Source organism: Labeo rohita, chromosome 23 (genome assembly GCF_022985175.1).
Source record: "Labeo rohita strain BAU-BD-2019 chromosome 23, IGBB_LRoh.1.0, whole genome shotgun sequence".
In the NCBI taxonomy this organism is placed as follows: domain Eukaryota; kingdom Metazoa; phylum Chordata; class Actinopteri; order Cypriniformes; family Cyprinidae; genus Labeo; species Labeo rohita.
The window spans coordinates 16,631,162-16,654,800 of NC_066891.1; the positions used below are offsets into that span (position 1 = coordinate 16,631,162).

The following is a 23,639-nucleotide window of genomic DNA, read 5'->3' on the forward strand; positions in this document are numbered from 1 at the left end:
CCTTCTGTCAGCCACTTATTTTTGCCGTTTCGGAGAAATGGTGTGCACCAAGGCTCGCTTCTTGGACCTCTACAATTGATACTTCATCAATACACTTTAGAGTATAGTGACTCTACACCCTACAATCTTTCTGTTTTTGAAAAGTTCCAAACCTGCTCTGTTTTTTGGAGGGGTGTTATTGATCCACCAAAACAGAGCAGGCCTGTGTGTACTCATCATGTCTAACAATTGTACTTTTCGAGTAACTTTATGGCTTTATTTTGTTGAGAATGTGTATTGAGATCCCTTTTGTTTAACTCTCCTATGGGTGAACATGCAGTAACATTCGCTGTGTGTTTATTTTGGTGTGTTTACAGGCAGCCTGGGAAAAGCAGGTAGCAGAGGAAGGCACTCCACTCACTAAATATTACAGCCAGTGGAAGAAACTTCGTGAAAAGGAGATTCAGCTGGAGATCTCTGGAAAAGAAAGGGTAAAAAAGCCAAAACCACAGCCATGATTACCATTAGACCCAAATAATCCAAACCACACCTTTCAGCGGAAACTGGATTTAGACAGATCCTTCATGTTTTACCAGTGAGAGCGTCATTGCAGCACTATAGTTTGATCTTTAGAAACAATCATATTATTTGGATTATATATTTCGACATTGTTTATCCCAGTGTTATTTTAATGGCAGTCTTATATGAAATGCACAGATGTGATCGTCTTTGTGAAAACCGTAGTGCTGGTTCTGTGAAAGCACCTACTGTGTGTGTTCGTGTATGTGTGTGGAGCTGGAGCGTGTCCACGGGGAGATAATGGAGATGACACCAGGCGGAGTGTTGGCGTCTAGGAAGCGGCAGATTGGCGGAGGAGGCGGCAGGGCTAGTGCTACAGGAAGAGTATTATAGCGCTCAGGGCTGCGTCCCAGGCTTTGATCCACCGAGTCCCCACGCTCAGATCTGATTACCACTGCCTCCCTCCTGCCTCTACTGCCTCTGCCACTTCCTCCATCAACACACACACACACATACTTATGTCCCATTATGTTTTTAGGAGAGAATAATACAACTTTATTATCTTTTGTTGATTCCTAAATGTGTGAACTTCCATAACATATAATATAATATAATAATATAATATAATATAATATAATATAATATATAATCAGTCTCAACAGTGACTCATTTTCTGACATCTGATGTTAATGAGATGGAAGGAAACTCAAAGAATAGCTCATTGTACATCAGCTGGGAAAAACACTTCCACTTCTATTCAGCCAGATTTAGTCTAAAACTAGATTTGAAATGAAAAAACAATCATTTCATCAGCATTATATTCTCATTAATGTTATGTCTGGAGTGTTTTGTTCATGTTTTTGCCGGTTTTGATTAATGACAGTATTTAGAGATCTTTTTTTCTTTTCTTTCCCATCGCTTTTTAATTTAGATGGAGGATTTGAATCTGCCTGAGATCAAACGCAAGAAGGCTGAAGAGAAGAAAGCTGACAAGAAGGAGTTCAAGGGTCTTTTTGAGTCTGATAGTGACGACGATGATGACGACCTGTTCAAATCCAAAGGTAAGGCTTTATGTTAATGTATTACTCTGTTCCTATATTGCAATTAATGTATAAACCATGTTTAACATGTGCAGTGGGAAAGAGTCTTAGAGTTTTGCTTTCCTGTAATGCCTTTCTTTGTCACTGGGAGGCTGTAGTCCATTGCACTGTGCTGTCTGAAGATTCTCATCTCAGAATGAGTTCTGAAACAGAAAATATAAACCTAACACATCTGTTGAAGTGCAGCTATATTTATTAACTTTGTTTTTTTTTAATGCTTGAAGTAATAGTTTACTCAAAAATGAAATTTTGTTGGAAAATTTTGCTCAGGGGAACCGAGATCTAAATGAGTTTGCTTCCTTGTCGGAACAGATTTGGCAAAATTTAGCTTTATATCACTTGCTCACTAAAGGATCCTCAGCAGTGAATGGGTGCCGTCGGAATGAGAGTTCAAACAGCTAATAAAAACATCACAGCAATCCACACACCAGTTTATCATTTAACTCCTTGCGAAGTAAAAAGCGTTGTGTTTATAACAAACAAATCCCTCATTAAGACAATTAAACTTTAAACTGTTATCTATGGTCAAAACAACCATAATAAAATCCATAATAATGCTTCAGTGAAAAGTTAATTTTTTTTTAAACTGTTTTGGCTTGTAAGTCATGCTTGATCAGTGTATTTTTCTCACTTGATTCCGAGAAGAGGACTTTTTCACTGGAGAAAGCAATATTTTTGAATAGAGGACTTGTATTTTAGTTGAAAGCAGTGACTTAAAGTTTAAAACATCTTAATTTGTTTATTATTACAAACATGCAGCTTGTAAATTACTTGCATTACTTGTGTATTATTGTGATATTTTTTTATCAGCTGTTTGATCTCGTTCTGACGGCACCCATTCACTGCTGTGATGTAATTCTAAACCTCTAGAAATCTGATGTAATTCTAAGGTGAGAAAATCTTAAGCACATTTTAAGGGAAAAAATTTAAGGCACTTAATTCAACTGATTGTAAAAGTGGTCTCTATATGACAGGATTACATTTACATTACATTTACATTTACATTTATTCATTTAGCAGACGCTTTTATCCAAAGCGACTTACAAGTGGCTTAAATGGGAAAGGGGTGAAAAATAAGAGGACTTAATGATGTCAGCTTTTTTCAAGTTGACTTTCAGAACAAAAATGTAGAGATAATTTACTCACCCCCTTGTCATCCAAAACATTTCAGGAATGTTCTCCATATAGTGGACTTCTATGGTGCCCTTGAGTTTGAACTTCCAAAATGCAGTTTAAATGCAGCTTTAAAGGGCTTCGCTAGATAAGACCCTTCTTCCTCGGGTGGGATCGTTTCAAGCCTTTTGAAGCTGCATTTAAACTATATTTTGGACGTTCAAAATCAGGGGCACCAGGACTAATCCTTTAAATATTCTTTATATATTCCAATAACATGAGCAGATAATTTTGGTTTCATGTTAGGTTTGAAAATTTTAAATAAAAAAAATTCTTTACAGTTAATATTAAACATTTAGAAGCTTTTTAGTAGAAGCAGGAAACTCTATTACATTTATTTATATATTTGTGCTAAAGTGGAACTATTGCAAATATACTACAGGTACACTTTAAATGTCTTGCATTTAAAGGTCCACTTAAGTGCTTTGAAACATGCTGCATTAATCTATGTGTAGACGTAATTTCAAATGAAACGAGAAGAGAGGGAGTGGGAGCATATCAAACAGTCCCGCCCCCTTTTCTAAATAGCCAATAGTGTTTTGTTTATATTAGCTTGTGCCAGAGCTGTTAAGCTCATTAAAGCAGCATGCGTCAGCACAATCTCATCCATATTTCAATAAAACATACCATTTTGTGTAGAATTCAAATGGATCTGATGCATTTTATGGTCTGCGCTGATTCACAAATATGATATGCTCCGTGCTACTGTGTCTTTGGACCGTAGCTGACTGTGTGGGCGCAGCGGTGGATCATGACAGAGCGCAAATCCAGACTTCATTTACCCCAATAGAAAACATATTTACACTGTCTGAAGCATTCCCTATCCCCTATATAGTGCACTACGTGCCATTCACCCTACAGAAATTACTAATTCTGTAAACAAGTGACAGAAATGACTAATTCTGTGAACAAGTGACCGATTTCAGCCGCAGCTGCAACGACTTTTTATTGTATGAGGGCGGGATGATTCAGAATCTAGAGAGCGTTTGATTGGAAAGAAAGTTTGAGAAGCTGAAGTGAAATGTCTTTAAAATCATTGATCCATATTGGTAAAAATGAGAGACTAAGTTTTGAATGCTTATACCTTGTAAATGCAAATTTTGTCATTGTTTTGGAGCACAGTAGTTTATAGATAACCTTAAAGTGGTCATCGGATGCAAAGTTCAGTTTTTCATGTTGTTTGAACATTACTATGTGTTGGCAGTGTATGTACAAATTACCCTATAAAGATAAAAATCCATGCAGTGGTTTTTTTATTAATCTGTAAAAATAATATCCCCTTTTTCAAATCGAGCCATTCTCAGATGCCTGATGTTGTGGCGTCACACCCACAGAGGCCGCTCCCACGATAGTTGATTGACATGAGCGTCTTACCTCAGATCAGCTGTAACAGTCCGACCTCCATTGTTCGATGCCAGAGCAGGGATGTAAGTTAGACAAGAATATCTCCGATTGAGTGATTGGGGTGTTGTGTTGCTGGATGTAATAATGAACCTAGTGGTCGTCATTTACTCCCGACATCTGAGCCGCTGAAGATGCAGTGGATTACGTTTGTTTGTTAAGGGAATGTGCCTCCCGATCTACGTAAATGCATCTACGTTCACGCAAATCATTCGTGATCCAGCTTCACTTACAGCAGAAGTGAGTATAAGGGTTTTTTTTATGAATCTCTGCAATCACCTTTCCTAATAACATGCTAGTTAGCAAGTTTAGCGGCTAAATGCGGCTAAAGTAAACAGGCTCATCACTCCACAGAGAGAAGAGAGGGGCGGGGCGAGCAGAGCTTATTAACATTTAAAGCAGCCTCGACCAGAATGGGATGATTTTTGCAGAGCTGATATTGGCAAGGTAAAAAGGGTGTTGTTTTATACAACCATTGAGAATTTTTAACCAAAGTATATTATAGACTTTTCATTAAGACCCTAAAGAATCATATCAACTTGAAAATGGGCATTCGAAGACCCCTTTAAGACTAACATATTCATACTAAAAGCCAAAAAAACCTTCAATTTTGATTTAATGGGGACTTTAAAGACTGATATTATTCCAAGATCATACAATCCTCATCTATAGTGACATGAAAACACATTTAAGAATAATATTAAGAAATGCACAAGTAGTACTTCAAGTAAAGTTTAATTTTGATATCAGTAAGTTTTCAAGCAATATGTCAGTAAATATAGTAACAGATTTGAACAATACCTAATATGAAATAAATGTATTTAAAGTATATTCATTTTTACTAGGGAATGCACCAAATAAATACATTTCAGATGTGTGAGCCCAATATCGCTCCCTCGTGCTCTTTCTCTCTCTCTCTTTCTCTGTCTCTCTGTGTGAATGGATCTCAGTAGAGGGCAGGTCAGCTGTCAGACGTGCACTTGCCTCTCCTCTTTAACTCTATATCTGGAGTTGTGTGCTGGGTCATGTGTCGGACACATGCCACACTCTCCCACTCCTCCCGCCCCTGAGCCGACAGGCCGACAGCCGCGGAAAAAGTCCCATGGAGGTGGGAGGCGAGAGGAAGGGCTTTTTTTTTTTTTTTTTTTTTTTTTTTTTTTTTTTTTTTTTTTTTTACATCTGGTGCTCATTGTGTGGAGTCCCTACAAATCTCTCTCTCATTCTGTCTGTCTCTCGCTCTCTCTTACGCTGTTCTCTCTTACAGGAAGCTTTTTTTTTGCATACTTGGATCCCAGTGGGGGTTTGTAATTCAAAACATTCACTTGGAAAGATGTTAGTGGCCGCTCCTTCACCACACGGCTTAACTGGCCCCATACCTCCAGCGCTTAGACCCGAGGAACACAGTCACGTGACCTTTAATATATTAATTTGTGGTCTCGGTTGCATATTGTCAAACAGAAAGCCCTTTTTTCTTCTTGATTTGTTGTTTTGTTTTATTTCTTTTCCAAACCAACAAATATATTTTGCTTTTCAACACTTTTGATGAAGACATTTTCACTTCTGCAGTTGGTTTTATGGCAGTCACATGGCAGAGATTTAGTATTAGCGGCTGGTGTGACCGTAGTGAGGAAAGAGGCTTGGGAGGGACAACGGTGGAAGTAGAAGGAAGAGACTATTATTTATAATGTCATTCATGTACATTCACATGACATACCAGTATTGACATGTCCATACTCTGGACGCTAGGTTGTTACTGCGACTGGTTGTGCTGGAGTTTGAGGAAGGTTAACGTAGTGGTCAAGCAGTTGCTGATGGGCAATGTTTAATGCAAATATAAATACAATTTAATGACAGCTAGCTCAGTGTGCATAATATTTCATTTAAAACATTAAAACACAGAATGTCCATTATATTTTGTGTATTTTTTTTTTATAGTAGTAATATCCCCTTTTAGTAATATTATTACACTACCAGTCAGATGTTTTTGAATAGTTTTTTTTTTTTTTTTAAGAAGTCTGTTATGCTCACCAAGCCTGCATTTTTTTTGTTTCGAAGTATAGCAAAAACAGTACAAATTTTGTACATATTTTACTATTTAAAATAACTGTTTAAATCTATTTTTAAATCGATTTGCTGCTCAAATCACATTTTATTATTTTTGTTATTATTATTGTTGTTGTTGAAAACTTTTTTCAGGTTTCTTTAAGTACAAAGTTCAGAACAACAGCATATATATAATGGCAATAATAATAATAATAATAGTTTCTTGAACAGCAAATCAGTTTATTAGAATGGTTTATGAAGGCTCATTCATTTCACTAATTAAAGAAATCTAAGAAATTCATAGACACTAGCATTTAGAAGGGGTCAGGCTTTTTTTAAAAGAAATTAATATTTTTTCAAAATCCATTTTTTCTGTTTAAATTTTTCCAGCCTGTTTTAATGGTTACAAAAATATAAATCAAAAAGTATGTCTAATTAAATGAAATCATGAAACTTACACAATTTAACAGCAATTTAAGTTTAACAAAAATTAAATTTTTAAGAGCCTGTGAAATATGTTTTTGTTTTTTGTTTTTTTGTTGTTGTTTTTTTACCAAATTCTGTTTTTTCTATTAATTTTCTGGTTTTCATTTTAGTAGTTTCATTAAATTGTAAAATTGAATAAAATCAAAGGTATCTCTGATTAGTTGATTTTATTTAAAATAATATATATTTTATTATTATTTTACTTTTTTTTTTTTTTTTTTTTTCCCAGAAATACTGTTATGCATTTACATTTTTCTGGTAAATAAATTCTGGTATTAAAAAAAAAGTCTGGTAAATATAATAATTTTATTTAGTAGTAGTAATACTATTAACAGGCCTGGGGAAAAAAGTGAAATTAAAAAAAAAAAAATGTATCATGGTTTCCAAAAAATATTAGTCAGCACATAACATTAACAATGATAAGAAGTCTTTCTTGTTCACCAAATCAGCATATTATAATGATTTTTGAAGGTTTGTGTGTCGCTGACGTTGGTTTTGCCATAACAGAAATAAATTATATTTTAAAATATATTAAAATGCAAAACAGTCATTTTAATAATATTTCACAAATTACTGTTTTTACAGTATCTTTGATCAAATACATTCAGCCTTTGTGAATTGGGCTTTTACTGACCCCAATTTTTATTTTTATTTTTTCTTTAATTAAGAAGTATTAAATACTTCTTTAAAATGAATAGTTCTTCCATTTAATTTTATTCATTAATTAAATCTCAGACTTAATCTCCAAGCTCCAGTAAACTCAGGTTGCCCCAATATTGTCTAATTAATGTGCTGTATCCTTTTATCACTATTTTGAGGTAGTCTGATGGCTTTTTTTTAACTTCTAGTTTGTTTGTTTCTAAAGTTTTGCTGTGCTTCACAACCTGCTGGTTTGGTCTGCTTTTGGCCTGTTAATATTCTTGAGTCGTGTTTGTTATTTTGTTGTGGCTGCAGTGTGCCAGGTTGTTTAATGCTATCAGCGTTCTCAAAGACTTGGCTTGAGGTTTCTCCATTTTAAAGTGTGTTTGCACAGTTTGTAAACACCCTCATTTTCAGTGTTGCTGTGTCAAGGCTGTTTTCAGTGCTGAGAGCAACATGTAGATTGTGTCTTTGATACATTTTTTTTTTTCGCCCTCCTACATTTTCACTGTATTGATCAGGCCGCAAGCAGTCATTAAAGTCTTTGCCTCGTGCTCCTGGTGGACTTTCTGTACCCTCTCTGAACTCTCCGGTCAGCCGGTCGCCAGTTATATTAAGATGCATGAGGCTCCTCTCAGCAGCAAGGTGTGTGCCTGGTGTTAAGCTCGGCTCCCCCCTCTGGCTGGCTCCAGTGTGTGCTGGGTAATTAGGGTGGAGGGTGCCTGGCTGGGGAGGTGTCTGTGCTGCCATTCACCTCCCAGGCAGCATCTAATCAAATCCCACTTCAAAGCTCAGGGATTTCAACCCCGTCCTCTTCAGAGAGCACGAGACACTCCCACACACACCTCTGGATTAGCCAGGCTAAATTGCCGTCAGAAGCTAGCCTCTATTTTTGTCATGTAAATAGTAACCTATGCGTGAGCAGCATGGGTAGGTCATCTGCGGTGTAGTCTAGTCTGTAGACGAATGCTTCCACTAAAATCAAGCAAGCTCTTTCTGTTGAGTGTGTTAAATGGGAATTCATGTGCGTAGATTGTCTTTAAAACGTTAAATGTTACATTGTAACCATGAGTATTCACTTACAGACTTTTTAGAAGTTTTAATTTAGCAAACCCAAAACTGAAAATAGCTTGTTTAATACTCAATAAATTAAATAATGAGCACTCAAATAAAAACTGAGATGTGTACAAAAATTTAAAGGGTTAGTTCATCCAAAAATGAAAATTCAGTCTCTCACCCTCATGTCGTTCCAAACCCATAAGACATTTCGTTCATCTACAGAACAAAGGTTAAGATGTTTTTGATGAAATTCGAGAGCATGCCCCATGGTGAGTACTCTTGTGAATGGTGGTGGAGACTGACGGAAGATGAGAAATTGTTGAATAAAGTTGTTATTTTTGTTTTCTTTGCACATAAAAAGTATTCTCATAGCTTCATAATATTACAGTTGAACCACTGATGTCACATGGACTATTTTAACAATGTTCTTACTACCTTTCTGGGTCTTAAATGTGTCAGTTGTGTTGCTCTCTATGCAGGGTCAGAAAGCTCTCGGATTTTAGCAAGAATATCTTAATTTGTTTTCCAAAGATGAACGAAGGTCTTACAGGTTTGGAATGACATGAGGATGAGTAATTAATGACAGAATTTTTATTTTTTCATTTGGATGAACTGTCCCTTTAAATAGCAAAAGGCTGTTTTTAATGACAAATTTTTTTTTCCTGAGGTAAGGTAACATTTATTTAGAAGCTGTTTCTTTACAAGCTGTCTTTTTCCATGATTGAATCATTTTAGGTTTCTCAGATTTTTTTTTCATTTATGTCTATTTTGTGCTACAACTGGGGCAGCTAAAGCAGTCTTTAACACCACATTATTGTTTGAGTTTTTAGAATAAAATTGAATTTTGTGATTATTATATGGAAAAGCCGCAGAAGTAATACTTAGTCTATGCTGTTTTCAGTTTTTGTTAACAAAACTTGACTAAAAGATTCTATGATGGGTTTTTTAATTGATGATTCAACAGATTTTTTTTTTTTTTTTTTTTTTTTTTTTTGTCTTTTGTCTTTTGTCGACGCCGTTAACCATGTGGGCAGCATGCTAACATACAGCGCTGTTGTGCTATGGGTGTCCCGAGTTCGAATCCCAGCTCAAAGACCTTTTCCAATCCCTTTCCCTTTCCCAAAAATTCCTTTTTTTTTTTTTTAATTAAGAAATTAATATTGTCAATCCACACATCTGACACAATTACCTGCTGTAGTTTAAGCACGTTGTTTGTATATCAAAGACACTGACAGTCAAAATGCATTATTGGAGAAGCACTAATTAAACATCACTTTTAAAACATGAGATTTTTGCCCCGCTGATTTTTGCCCCGCTACATATATATATTCAATTGAGCCGTAGCGTTTGTTTTAAATTTTTAAATGGGTTTAATATGTGGAATGCCAGGTTTTTTTGCCGGTTACTGGACACGGGGGAAATGGAACAGAAGATTTTTTAAAAATTGAATACTCCAATACAATCGAGGAATCGTTGCAGCCTTATTTTGGACTGACATGAACCAATGAATTTTGATTTCACGTTGACTTTAAAATGCCAAATGAAACAACCTGTTTACCTTTCCTTAGTATCAGTAAGATCACTTGTAAGGCCATTGGATTACAACTGAACGAAATAAATGAATGCAAATGAATATTTTCATGATCTTGCAGTGGAAAAGGGTGACTCTGATGAGGATGATGAAGGCCTCGAGGACCTCTCAGACATGAGCGATGATGATGATGATGACGATGAAGAGGTTGCAGATGACTTGGAGGAGGATGATTCAGGTGATTATATGTTTCTGTAATGAGCTAGAATTGTCTGCGCAGGGTTAGATATTCACTGTGCTTCATGTCTGAGGAATCTTCTCTGTTTCCAGCATAATTTTGTTTTTCCTCATACAGTCTAAACTGTAGTTAGCGTGTCATTTATCTGTTCCCCATTTTTGTCATTGTTTCAGACGGTGACCAGAAGAAACCTTCGTCTTCTAAAGGAAAAGCACCGAAGAAGTTGTTGATCACAGAGCTGAAGGACGTGGCTGAAGGAGATGAAGATATGGTTGAGGACCTGGAGCTCTCTGATCAGGACTAAAGTCACAGTGTTACACCAGAGGGACATTTCCATTTCACATCCAAACATGATTTATACTGTTATTAAAGGAGTAGCTCATCAACAAATTAAACATTTTTTGGTGAAATGCTTCTTTAAGAGCCTTGTACAGCCCCTGTTGTAGTAATTACATGTTTCTTTTTTACACCATTGCATTTTATAAAGTGTGAAACAACAAATTAATCTAACGCTTCATAAGGTTATCAAATTAAAGACATTATTGAAAACTTCTGAGATCTGAACTTTGTTTTAAAACTACTACAGGCTATCTTTTTCACCTCAGTGTTCAGAGATGTTGCATTGTTGTGCCGAGGGCACTGTTTGTGTTTAGAGGAGGTGAATGGGTAAGCCAGAGGCGGGAGGTGGAGGCACGGGGTCGGCCCTGAGCACCAGGCTGCCAAACGCTCGTATCATCCACTGCCAGGCTGTGCTGCCCAGGTGGGGAGAGAGGAAGAGAAGAAACAGAGAGCAGCCTGTTCTCTCGCCAAAACATCTCTCCCCTTCAGTGCTTTCACGTCACTTTCTGAAACCGCTTGGCTTTTTCTAAATGTTTTAAAGCAGCGTTTTAGCTGCCAGAACTCCACACAGCTCTAGTGCTGCTGTAGGAAATTGGTTAAGAAAGACTACTCTACTAGAATAGTCAAAAAATTAAATCGTCCTTATTCACTTTAAAGGATTAGTACACTTCCAGAATAAAAATTTCTTGATAATTTATTCACCCCTATGTCATCAATGATGTTTATGCCATTTCTTTCTACAGTCAAAAAGAAATTAAGGTTTTTGAGGAAAACATTCCAGGATTTTTCTCCATATAGTGGACTTCAATGGGAGTTTCAATGCAGCTTCAAAGGGCTCTACACGACCCCAACCAAGGAATAAGGGTCTTATATGCACTCTAAAAAATCCTGGGTTATTTGGCACAATGCTTGTAACAATGCTTGTTAAATGAATTTAAGTGTATTCAACCGCTGTTGTAATCGCTTTTTAACAAAATAGCACAAATTCTCATGCCGGTTTGTCGCCGAAATCTGAGCCGGTGAAAGGCTGATGTTTGTCGGGTTAACCGTAAACTTAAGACAGTGGCCTCGCGTTTCACCCATAGCTGAAAGACACCATGACTGACTCAAAAAAACTGCCCATAAACAAACAGTACTGACATTAGAGAACTTATTTTAAGAGTAAACAGTATGATAACGAATAAAATCCATTAATTTTATGCAAGGCAAAAGGCATTTCCATCCTGCGAAACAACCGCTGCTGACGCAGTTGACTGACATCTTGTCCTTATGTTGCGTTGTGTAAAATAATACAATTTACAGGACAGTAAAGACCTTATAAATGAAATAAAATGTATACAAACCTTTATTTCGCTGAAGAAGTGCAAATCGGCGGGGCTGAGAAATGCTCTCTCCTGTAGAGGACTCAAAAGCCCATGCTTTGACTGTAACGCAGCAGTTGGGTTGTTTCATGAGAGACAGGCTCAACCCAGCGGTTGGGTAGAAAAAAAAAAATCAAGCGTTAAAAAAATGACCCAGCAACTTACAGAAAAACTACCCAGCACCTGGGTAAAATATTAAAAATAACCAAATAAAATGACCCAACGGACTAAACCCAGCATTTGGGTAAAAAAAAACAAACAAAAAAAACAGCATTTTTTAGTGTAGCAAAACAATCAGTCATTTTCTATTTATAAAAAAAAAAAAAAAAAAAAACTTTTTAACCACATGCTCCTTTTGCACTAGTTTCACTTCACGCATTACATAGTCACACACATATGAGGTAAGGTAAAGTACAAAGTGTTTGCAAAGCAAATGTGCAAAGAAGGTCAAACGGCCATTACAAAAAAAAAAAAAAAGATAAAACAACGATGTCAGGTGGAGGACAAAATGAGTTACCCTACCTTTTTGAATTGAAGTACAGGGGGAAGAACACAGAAATGCATCGTAGAGCTAATGCGAGATGAGTATTTGTGGTTAAAAAGTATATATATATATATATTTTAATAAATAATGACCTATCATTTCGCTAGATGAGACCTTATTCCTTGGCTAAGATCTGGAAGCACTGAAACAGCAATTTGGACCTTTAACTTGTTGACCACTATTGAAGTCCACTATATGGAGAAAAATCCTGGAATGTTTTTCCTCAAAAACCATAATTTCTTTTCGACTGAAGAAAGAATGACATGAACATCTTGAATGACGTGTGTGAGCAAATTATCAGGAAATGTTTATTCTGAAAGTGAAGTTTTTTTTTTTGTTTTTTTTTACTAATTTAATGGCGTTGTTTTATCCAGTTCCCAAATCTGAATAATTTGTTTAGGAATTAGACTGAACTCGTTCTTGAGAGAGAAATTTAGATCTGTCTCAAACCTAACATAAGACGTCAGAAGACTTTGAATATAGCACACATCATATCAACAACTTTTATAGTGTTTCTGCATCATTTTTAATGTGCACATTCACTGTAGTTGCATGGAAAACCATCTCGTCATAAAGGTTTGGAACACCTCATTTTAACTTCTTAAAACCATCCTCTCTTAACTTCACTGGGAGGGACAGCTGTTGTTTATGGCTGAAGCATCTTTCCTGTTGCATAATGGTACATATTTTGCGTTCTGTTCTTTCCATCAGTCTCAGCTTGAGGTGCTGTTCAGAACGCCAAGCAACGTTAAATTCAGGCCACCGTGACTGAACGTCAGCTGGGCCGCATTAGAGTAAATTCAGTTTGCGCTAGAGCTGCCGCATGCATCATGCCTGTGTTTGGGTAACAGGTTTACTCGTCTATCACTAGGAGCATAGTCTATCACATGCAGCACCTGGCGCCGACAGTCACGGGTGTAGTAAAAAGATTTTTTCTTTTTTTTTTAAGGGGCGGATGGCGGACGTCCCTGAGAGTCAGTTGTTCTTTGGGTTAGGCGGGGGCCACAGGGGCCCTGGCCTGCGACTGAACCTGACGCTCTGACAGCTGTTGTTGACCTGAACCCTGCCCCCCACTTCACACGCTCCCTCCCCTAACCAGGGGATTTACCGTCCGCTGGGGCCGCCACTCCCTGCCCTACTGCGGAGGAGTTTGGAAATAAACATATTACTCGGAGAAAAAAGAGAGGAACGCGCATCTGCAAGTTTGCAATAGGATTTATTTCACCCAGCAGAGAATAGAAAAATAGGATGAAGACAAAACATTGATGGGAAATCTAGAGACGATTTTAATTAATTGCTTACATATTTAAAAAGAAAAACCATTTCAAAGATTTGCATAAAGAGCTTTGTGCCTTCCATTTCCCTGCAACAAAGAGAAAAGTATTGTTCTTTGGGATCAATTTAAGGACAATTTAATATTTCGTCGCTCTAACTACAGCAAACAAATTCCTATAAATATTTTTTTTTTCTCATTTATATGCTGAAGTGGCATTTAAGATTGGGGCTCATGATTATTACAACTGGAATACACAGCAAACAGAAAAAGATGAACAAAAGTACCACCGAGTCAGCCAGTCACATTTTGTTCAGTAATAAAGATTTTTAACTCGTGCAACTACATTTAACAAAACGTACCACTTATTTCATCTTCAGTATATTCTCATCTTGAGCATGTTTCTGTACAATTCAGGATAACATGTCTTTCCCACAGCAGTAAGTGTGACCTCACAATGGCATTAATCCATCTACGGACCGGCATCGGGAGGGACGCACATCCTTCCCTAATGCTCTTTTTCTCGCGGGGTCGTGAAACTAAAACGGGCCCAGATGTTTGTCGGGTGAGAGTTTTGGGCCATTGCTTTGGCTGATGGCTTTTGGTCACAGGAAGTCTAAGTGCTTTACACATCGCTTTTTTTTGAGGTCCTTTTCCATTCCGCTTCCTCTAGTACGTGTACCTTGTTTCGTCACTGCTGAGATCAACGCTAGATCTCATTTGAAAATTCCACATCCATCCATCTTTGGTTTTGGACTGTGGAATGCATAGTTGCACTGGTCAAGACTGCAAATGAGTTCCATCCTGTTCTTATATTTATTCCTCTTTGGAGGATTTAGTCTTTCAAAGCTAAACCAACTCCAGAGAATTTGAAACGGCTGGAAGTTGGAGGAGTTGGCGTGAAAGCAGAAAAAGAAAGCGTCTCTTTCGAAGCTCACCGCTCCCCGAGAACGTTAGGTACCACAAGAGTTCATCGCAGCGAATGTTGCTTTCCTCCAACGTCTGACACAAAACAATGTCGTATGTGTACCTCCTTCTGGCATGCCGTTCAAGAGCAGCTGTCTGCTCACGTTCATCTCTCGCACACTCTGACACTTCCTGTCTCGTCCCCAAGTCCCTATTTGCACATCTTTGGATTTTGGCTCCCACACAGCCGCTGCGAAGGGTGGAGCTGTTTTAGCCCGTGTCGTTTCATCAGGGTCTCTCTTCTTTCTGCACGTCTCCACACTTTTCCTAAAAAGATTAAGTGCCTCTGCATAAAGGTCCTCAAGTTTGCTTTTTATTTCGGGAGGGAGGATAGAGGGGGTAAGAGGAAGGAAAGAATAGTTCAAAGAGGGCCCCCTTCATGCCCTCTCTCTCCGTTTTTACCTCCTCCCTGAAGCACTGCCTCTGCCATATGGAGAAGCAGTCAAGAGTTTTAATGGCCAATTCTACGAGGGAGGTTTAGTGGAGTCGTAAGCTCCCGCTGAGGAGGGGTTTCCGTTCTCCTGTTTGGGGGAGGCGCGGCAGGCGGGAGGGGGCACGCTGAATGGGGAGGAAGTGCTGCCGGTAGAAGGAGGGCGGGTCTCGGCGGGCAGGGGGTCTCTGTCTGTGGGGCGCAGAGCAGATGGCGGCAGCGGGAGGGCCAGCGGGAAGCTGGTCATGTAGAATATTCTGCCAATACGTCGCGCCACCTGAGGAAAGCAGCCACATGCCAGCGTTATTTCTCACACTGTAAGCCCAACAGGAAGTGCACAAGGATGTACAGTACCAGTGATACAAGATGATTGCTTTCATGTCTGCTTTGATTAATGAATGTAGAATTGTGATTACACGTGAAGAAACAACGACAAAACAAGTGGTCCTATCTATAGGTCAGGGGTAGGCAAGTGTAGTCCTAGAGAGATGCTGTCACCTTTCCTAAAGACATTGATTGGCTTCCTCAGGTGTGTTTGATTAGGGCTGAAGCTAAAATCTGAAGGACAGTGGCTCTCTAGGACCGAACTTGCCTACCTCTGCTGTAGGTTATTTGGGCCGTGGGCAAGATCGTGAAAGTGGCCCCACAGGTCTAGAAATTATAAATATCTTCTAGCCAGAAGTTCTTATCTGTTCATTTAGTACAGACTATCTTGTGGGCCCCCCTAGGTACTGTTTGTGAGAACCAAATTTGGAGACTGTACATCAGGGGTGGCAAACTCCAGTCCTGGAGAGCCGTAGTCCTGCAGAGTTCGGCTCCAACCCTAATAAAAACGTACCTGCCTGTATCTTTCCTTCAGTCCTTGATTAACTTGTTCAGATGTGTTTGATTAGGGTTGAAGCAAAGCTATGCAGGGCTGCGGCTCTCCAGGGCCGACGTTTACCACCCCTGCACTACATCAGGAGTGTAGACTCCTGCTTCTGGTGGGCCACTTCAGTGACAAGTTTAGATCCAACCTTATCCACCACGCCTGCTCTGATGTTTTAAGTGCTCCTGAAGACCTTGATTAGCTTGTTCAGGTGTGTTTAATTAACATTTAAGCTAAACTCAGGAAGGTGGCCCTCAAAAAGCAGGATAGGACAGGAATGGGCAACTTCAGTCCTGGAGGGCCGGTGTCCTGCAGATTTTAGCTCCAACCCTAATCAAACACACCTGCCTGTAACTTTCCAGTGATCTTGACAACTTAGATTAGCTTCTTCAAGTGTGTTTGATTAGGGTTGGAGCTAAACTCTGCAGGACAACGGCCCTCCAGGGCTGAAGTTGCCCATCTCTGGGATAGGACATTTTTGCTCTATGATAGGGATGGGCAACTCTGGCCAAGTCCCCTGTTCTGCAGAGTTTAGATCCAACCCTCCAACCTAGATCAAACACACCTATAATCCTGAAGACCTTGATTCGCTTGTTTATGTTCGTTTGATTAGGGCTGGAGCTAAATTCTGCAGGACAGTGAAGACAGAGTTGCCCACCCTTTCTCTATGGCACAGGTCTCCAAACTCAGTCCTGGAGGGCCAGTGTCCTACAGAGTTTAGCCCCAATTTGCCTCAATGCACCTGCCTGAACGTTTCTAGCATGCCTAGTAAGACCGTGAATAGCTGGTTCAGGTGTGTTTATTTAGGGTTGGAGCTAAATTCTGCAGCTTTCCAGGACTTCTTATCCTCTGTACAGTCCTGCTCCTGGAGAGCTACTGTCATGTAAAGTCCTATCTATCCTTTTTAAACACCTGAATCAGCTATTCAAGTTCTCAGGATTACTTGAGAGTTACAGAAGTACGGTCTGCATGGAACTCTGAAGGACAATGGCCATCCAGGAGCAGGATTTGATACTTTTGGTACAGCAGGTCTTATCTTTACCTGAGAGCGGATCTTAAGGGCAGGCCCGAGTTTCAATCCCATATTGTTGAGCAAGTGGTCTTCCGTCAGCAGCGGCAGAGTCTCGCCGTCAATGGCCTGCTCTCTGAAGACCTGAAATAGAGGACTTGACTTCAGCTGATGTTGATGAACATTCACCAGTTCACTCCACATGCACACAATTCACATGACTCTCATTCCACGGGGAGTTTCATGCACACTCGGCATCTGCAGTGAAATGAAGTGCGCTGCGGGCGACGGTGGGGTTTTGGTGATGCGTTGCGCATGCGACAGACTGGCATCCAGTGTGGTTAGATGTGTGAGACAGAGCTGTGAGTGAGAAAGATAAGAGCAGCGCAGAGCGGCCTTCTAACTTTTTTAAAAAGTACACTAGAAACATCTAAATCAAACTATTCTGGTCTAATGTTCTCGTCTACAAATTGCAGCACGTGATCTTCATTATGTGCTGTACTGTATGTCTCCAGTAGCCCCTGTTAAAGGCAGGGGGAGGAGAGGAGGCGTCCAACGCTCTGCTCCTGCTCTTGTCCTCACCTGTGTATACTCCCCACAGCCTGCTAGGCTGCTGATGAAGCTGCACACCTCCTCCACACTCCACTTGCTGATGTCCTCGGCTGCTCCCGCCTCTTCTCCGTCCACGAACAGACCTCCCATGGCGCCTGTGGGCCCGCCGGGCCGAGAGGAAGCAGAAATCATTAGAGACAGAAGGCCCCCTGTCCCCTTACACGCACGCTTGCGCCTACACACCGCTCTGTTATTGACCCTGCCTATTACAGAGTTTAGCAAAGGTCAGCGACAGGGCCCCTTCCTGGGGGAGGTCTCTCAGCTGGAGCAGGTAATGCATTTCAGATGGCAGAGGTTGCTCTGCACTCACTCAAGTTAGGTGGACACAAACACTTCAGCTCCTTGCCTTTAACTAGATGCTTATATGCTTATATACTAGAACTTATATGCTTCTTTGATTTGCTGAGATTTCTCTTGAAGGAATATTTCACCACATAATTCTGTGGTGTTACACAAAACCCAATTTTAGTTTTTAGGTGAACTATTTAAGAAGTCGTGTTTGTGTGCATACCTGTCTTGTTTGCTTTGTCTCAACCTATCAATGATACGATGAGACCTGTGTGTTGGTATACTGGTGCATTTTTGTGTGTGAGCCAAAATCTTTTTGTATGTTGCATGTTCAGTATTTGCTAGAACGCCTGAGGAGGGTTAGCTCAGCCTCTCTCTGAGTTGGTCACTTCCTCATTAGGAGACTCGTTTTCCATTAAAACTTGCTCTGGGCTTGCTTGCACTCTGGGCTCAATTTCTCAGTTTCTCTAACTCTCTCGCTCGCTCTTTCTGTCTCTCTGAGGACAAGGAATACTATTTGAACTCCAGATTTTACAGATTGTTAAAGTTGAGGAGCAGGCATATGGTGTCACTAACACAAGTGTTGTTTACATTATTTTTAAATAAGGAGTTCATTGAGTTGCTTAACTGGAATTGGAGGATTTGGGATATGGAAACTGTCTATGAAATACAGCATCTATCATTGGAAGTGATTGGAATTTGTTATCTGAATTTTAAACAGCTGTAAACTCACCGGTGTGAAAGTAAGGGCTGGTGTATGGAAAGGTGAAGGGCAGAGTTTGTCCCGGCAAGGTAGGTAAGGGTGGGATTCCTGGTGGCAGGTATTTGGCCTCACTCTTGCTCAGTGCTGATGTGAAGAGGTGATGGGTTGGTGACTCTTGGCCAGTGGAGCTACAAGGAGCGCTGAGCCTTCCTGACCCCTCCCCCAGCTCCTTCACTGCTTCACTAGACTTGGTGACATCCTTGCCCTGGCACACCTCTGAACCGAGACCGTGTCCGTCAACTTTGGAAAGCCTCTCAGGCCTGTCTTCCCCAACCTCTGCATCATTCTCAAAGTCTTTCATGTCTTCATCCTGTCCCTCTGTTTCTCCGTCCCGTGCACAGCCCTCCCCAAGCATCTCTTTAGTCTCAGAAGAACCCCCTTGCTGGTCCCCTCTGAGTGGTCCTCCTTTCCTCAAGCTCTTCCTGTTGCTAAGGTCTTTAGAGGAAGTGCCTGCTGCTGCCCCCTGGTGGTTGAGGGAGAGTAACGGGGTGTTGTTGTGCCTCAAAACCAGCATGGCGTTGCGGCGATTGAGCTCTTCTCGGAGTGGGTGGCCTTCTGGGATTTCTTGCAGGCTGCGCAAGGCAGGGTGTTCTGCAGGGAGCCCAGGATGCAGGCCCAGCGGGTCCGCCAGCAGTCGCTGCCTGTGGAGGTTCTCTAACTCCTTCTGTCTCAACAGTTCAGCAGACATTTCCAACCTGGAGGAAAAATCCACAATCAGAGAGACACGCTGCAACTCGGTAATAAAAATTTCCTGAGAAAAGCTTACAACTTTTACATAATAATACGAAATTCCACACAGTATTAGTGTGCATCAATTAACTCTGACTTTTTCTATAGTACAAGCAGTTGCTCAAACATAAATTTTAATTAAGAGTCCGGCACATTTCTCTGTGCAGCTCTATAACATTACCTAGCAAGGTTCTGTTTACGAAGAATCTCCTGTTGACGGGCGAACATCTCTGCCTGAGCAGGCTGCAGGAAACCATAACCTATAGGACAATGGCAAAATAAGATATACATCTATCTGTATATACATCTAGTGTTCACAGATGATACACATTATTTAACGTAGTGATCAATACACACAATTCACACAGGTGTCCCAGCAGAGTAACACAGGTATAGGTTATGATATTAAGCATGGACGTGTTACACTAATATTTGACCACCAGAAAATGTCACTTTTGTCTTAATCAATATATGTGACCCTGGACCACAAAACCAATCATCAGTAGCACAGGTATATTTGTAGCAATAGCTAACAATACATTGTATGGGCCAAAATTATAGATTTTTTTTTATGTCAAAAATCATTAGGATATTAAGTAAAGATCATGTTCCATGAAGATATTTTGTAAATTTCCTACTGTAAATATATCAAAACTTAATTTTTGATTAGTAATATGCATTGCTGAGAACTGAGGGCAACTTTAAAGGCAATTTTGTCAATATTTTGATTTTTTTGCACCCTCAGATTCCAGATATTCAAACAGTGGTATCTCAGCCAAATATTGTCCTATCATAACAAACCATATATCAACTGAAAGCTTATTTATTCAGATAATATATAAATCTCAATTTCAGAAAATTGACCCTTATGACTGGTTTTGTGGTCTAGTTGTTTGAAAAGTCCACTATATACTATATGCTATATTAATTTAAATGCTATTGTATGCCATTGTATTTTTTTTTTAAATAATGCAAACACAATTGTAAAGTGAGTGCACATTATTTTTGAGGCTACTGTAAATGTGAGATATATATTAGGGTTGTGACGATGAGGAAATTTCCCCACCGGTTAATCAACATGTGACAACACCGGTAATACCGGTATCACCATGGGGGTGGGGGTTTCCTCTTTTTTTCTGCTTTTAAATAGCTTATAAATGCGTGCGTATTATACTTTCACTTTCAGTTTTGCGGGAATTGGCAATTCGGCGTCAATTGTTTGAATGGACGACAACGAAACTACAAAAAGAAATAAATAAATAAAATCACTGATATTAAACACAGAACTTTTATTAACATAACGAAAAAAAAAAAAACACAACGCCATTCTCTTTCTGTAAATTCGACTCCTCTCGTTCTCCTCACGTGATAAATGCAATATGACGGATCGTAGCTATGTTCAGTTTTTAATTATAGTGCATGCTCTCGTCTTAAGTAAATTATTTAGAATTATATTTTCCATTTAATCAAATAAATATTTAATAAAAAAAACAAATACTTAAAAAAAAAAAAAAAAATGTGGGGACGGTGTCACGGTGGTAAAGTGATGTCACCGGTGTTGCGTCTTAAAACCGGTAACACCGTCAACACTGTCTATCGTGGCAAGCCTAATATATATACAAATTGAAATCTAAAGAGATTTATCAAAGACCTTTCTTGAATGTGCATATGGGTGGAAAACAACCCATAACCCATTAAAGGAACTCCCAGGTTAAATGAGCTTGGCGTTAATGTGAGGGTGTGTTACATCTGGCAGAGCGAGCTCACCTGGGGCTTGGCAGAGGGCAGAAGGCATGCCCAGGAACGGGGGGACGCAGGTGAGGCCCCAGAGCAATATGAGGAGCATTCTGCGGGGACAGCAATGGAGGAGGGTGCGATATGTCTCTGTGTACACAAACAAAAAACACACCATCATTAACCAACTGCTACTGTTTTTCTACAAGTCTCCATCGCACATGAATAGCACTGCAACAGTATTAGTACAATTTTGGCAACTTCTGTTGCTGTTCGTACTGGCAATGGATGTGTACCTTTCAACTTGCTTGAAGTCATCATGAAAAAGTGTTTACAACCCATTTTATTTTTTATTACAGTGTAAAACAATGTATGAAATGTAGATTTAGATTGCAAAGACAATGTTAAAGAGGTCATCAGATGAGCATTTTCCACAAGTTGATATGATTCGTTAGTGAGAAGTCTATAACATACTTTGGTTAAAATTTCTCAGTGATAGTGTAAAAACTGTTTTTTACCATGTCAAAAGCAGCCCTTTTTTAAAGCAAGCCATTTTGTTGCATTTTCCTGTAAATGCTAATGAAAAACCCTTATATTCACTTCTGCTGTAGGTGAAGCAGACAAAGACGCATTTATGTAGATCGCGGCTGCATTTCCTTCAAAAACTAAAGTACGTTAATCCTCTGCATCTTCAGAGGCTCAGTCGTGAGTAAATAACGACTGCTATGTTCATTACTACATCCAACAACAAAACACCTCAATCAGAGACATTCTTGTCTTCCCATGCACCGGAGTCGAAACAATGGCAGTCGGACTCTTCTCAGCTCACTCAGGGCGGAACTAAGGTAAGACGACCGTGTCAATCAACTACCGAGGGAGCGGCTTGGGTTTTTGTGACATCACACAGACAAGATGCTGAGAATGACTTGATTTGAAAAAGGGGATATTACTTATAAAGATTAAAAAGATTCCACTGGGTGGATTTTTTATTATTATAGGGTCGCTGTGTGCACACACTGCCAACACACATTTATGTTCAAACAACCTGTAAAAGTGAGTTTTGCATCCGATGACCCCTTTAATGTTAATATATTTTGCTCTTGGCGGAATAGATCTAGGATAGGTTATTGCTGCTGCTGCAGCAAAGCAAGTACTGATAATACACAAGCATATACAGTGTTGTATTTAAGACATACTGCTGCTGCACAAGTATCATATATAATAACCCATCGCAGATCTATACAGGTGGAGCTAGGGATGTGGAGGGTTTCAGAAGAGCTCTGAAAGTGTACTGCGAAATACCAGCCATTTAGATGTAAGCTCACTGGCTGCGACATGAACCAATCAGCTTGTGCCAAGTAGTTTAACACTGTGAATATCATCAGTTTGCATTAACGACCTATCAGCCTGCACCATCTAGAGTTCCATGAGAGAACTTGACATGCAAGTAAACAGCATCTGTTTTGATGGCACGTTGACATTGTTACTTACATTCACTTTCTTATTGTGTGATGTTAAGGTAATGATACAGTTTTTTTTTAAAAAAAAACTTTGGTACAACTGTGTGGTACAGATTTACAACAGTTATGGCCATGTTGTGTTGCGCAAACAATACAGATTTTCTTCTAATACGGCTGTGTGGTGTTATGGTAATGATTTTTCTTTAAGTCAGGTACATCTATACGGTGTTATGGTAATGAAACAGGATTTTAACAGGCTGTTTTAGACGTGTTGTGCAATGCTACCAATACAGATTTCCGACAGTTTAATATGGCTATGTTAGGGTAATGATTCAGTTTTTTTAAGGAGTGTGGTACACAGTTATACAACATTATGGTAATGAACAGGTTGCTAACAATCTGTTACTGCAATGTGGCGATATACTAACAATACAGGTTTCCAAAGTCGAATACAATATGGCTGTGCGGTGTTATGGTAATGTTGCGTTTTCTTCCATCGGTTATTTTTATCGCTCCCTCCGGTGCATGCAAGCCACCGTAGCCCCTCATCAGTCCTGTCACGCTGCGGACAGCGGCGCTGTTTGTATCCTTGCCCCCCCCAACCACCACCACAACCTCCATCATCTCCTCGCTCTCGCTCCCTCCCTCTCGCTCTGCCGCGCTCTGCGGCCCTGCCACTCTGGTAATGAGGCCTGAATGCACAATAAGAGCATGTCATACTCCGACAGCTGGGGCGGCCCCCCAGCCTCGCCCGGGCTACAGGCTGAAGCACCCACTAATTAACACAGTTCTTCCTCTTCCACCCCAACACACACACGCATACATCCCCCTCCTCTTCCTGTCTCTCTCCGCTGTATTCAGCCAATAAAAAGGTGGCGTGTCGCGTAGCCTCAATTATATTTTTCCCCTTTTGTAGAGGCAGAGAACACAGGCTGTTCGTATACAATACAGCGGCCGCCTTTATTGAGCCCCGGCGGGGGAGAAGGAAAATGAGAGGAGGGGTAAGGAGAGAAAAGGAAGGGGGGAAAAATATGAAGACGTGTACTATGACTGCTAGTGGCGAGGTGTTGAAATCCAGGCAGATCCTGCAGTGTC

At 39.9% G+C, this 23,639-nt stretch overlaps 2 protein-coding genes across 2 annotated transcripts in view; one reads left to right on the forward strand and one right to left on the reverse strand.

Annotated features, from left to right (window-relative positions):
- Positions 1–10,711, forward strand: part of noc2l (NOC2-like nucleolar associated transcriptional repressor) — a 34,374-nt gene extending 23,663 nt beyond the window's left edge. Inside the window, exons 16-19 of the mRNA XM_051096346.1 lie at positions 357–470; positions 1,430–1,559; positions 10,052–10,168; positions 10,342–10,711. Coding sequence (XP_050952303.1) covers positions 357–470; positions 1,430–1,559; positions 10,052–10,168; positions 10,342–10,472 — 492 coding nt within the window. The 3' untranslated portion in view covers positions 10,473–10,711. The remainder of the gene's footprint in view (positions 1–356; positions 471–1,429; positions 1,560–10,051; positions 10,169–10,341) is intronic.
- A 2,898-nt stretch (positions 10,712–13,609) lies between these two features.
- Positions 13,610–23,639, reverse strand: part of samd11 (sterile alpha motif domain containing 11) — a 73,027-nt gene continuing 62,997 nt past the window's right edge. Inside the window, 7 exon segments of the mRNA XM_051097338.1 lie at positions 13,610–15,358; positions 16,992–17,102; positions 17,541–17,665; positions 18,592–19,316; positions 19,532–19,610; positions 21,118–21,160; positions 21,162–21,234. Of these exon segments, the coding sequence (XP_050953295.1) occupies positions 15,116–15,358; positions 16,992–17,102; positions 17,541–17,665; positions 18,592–19,316; positions 19,532–19,610; positions 21,118–21,160; positions 21,162–21,234 (1,399 nt within the window). The 3' untranslated portion in view covers positions 13,610–15,115.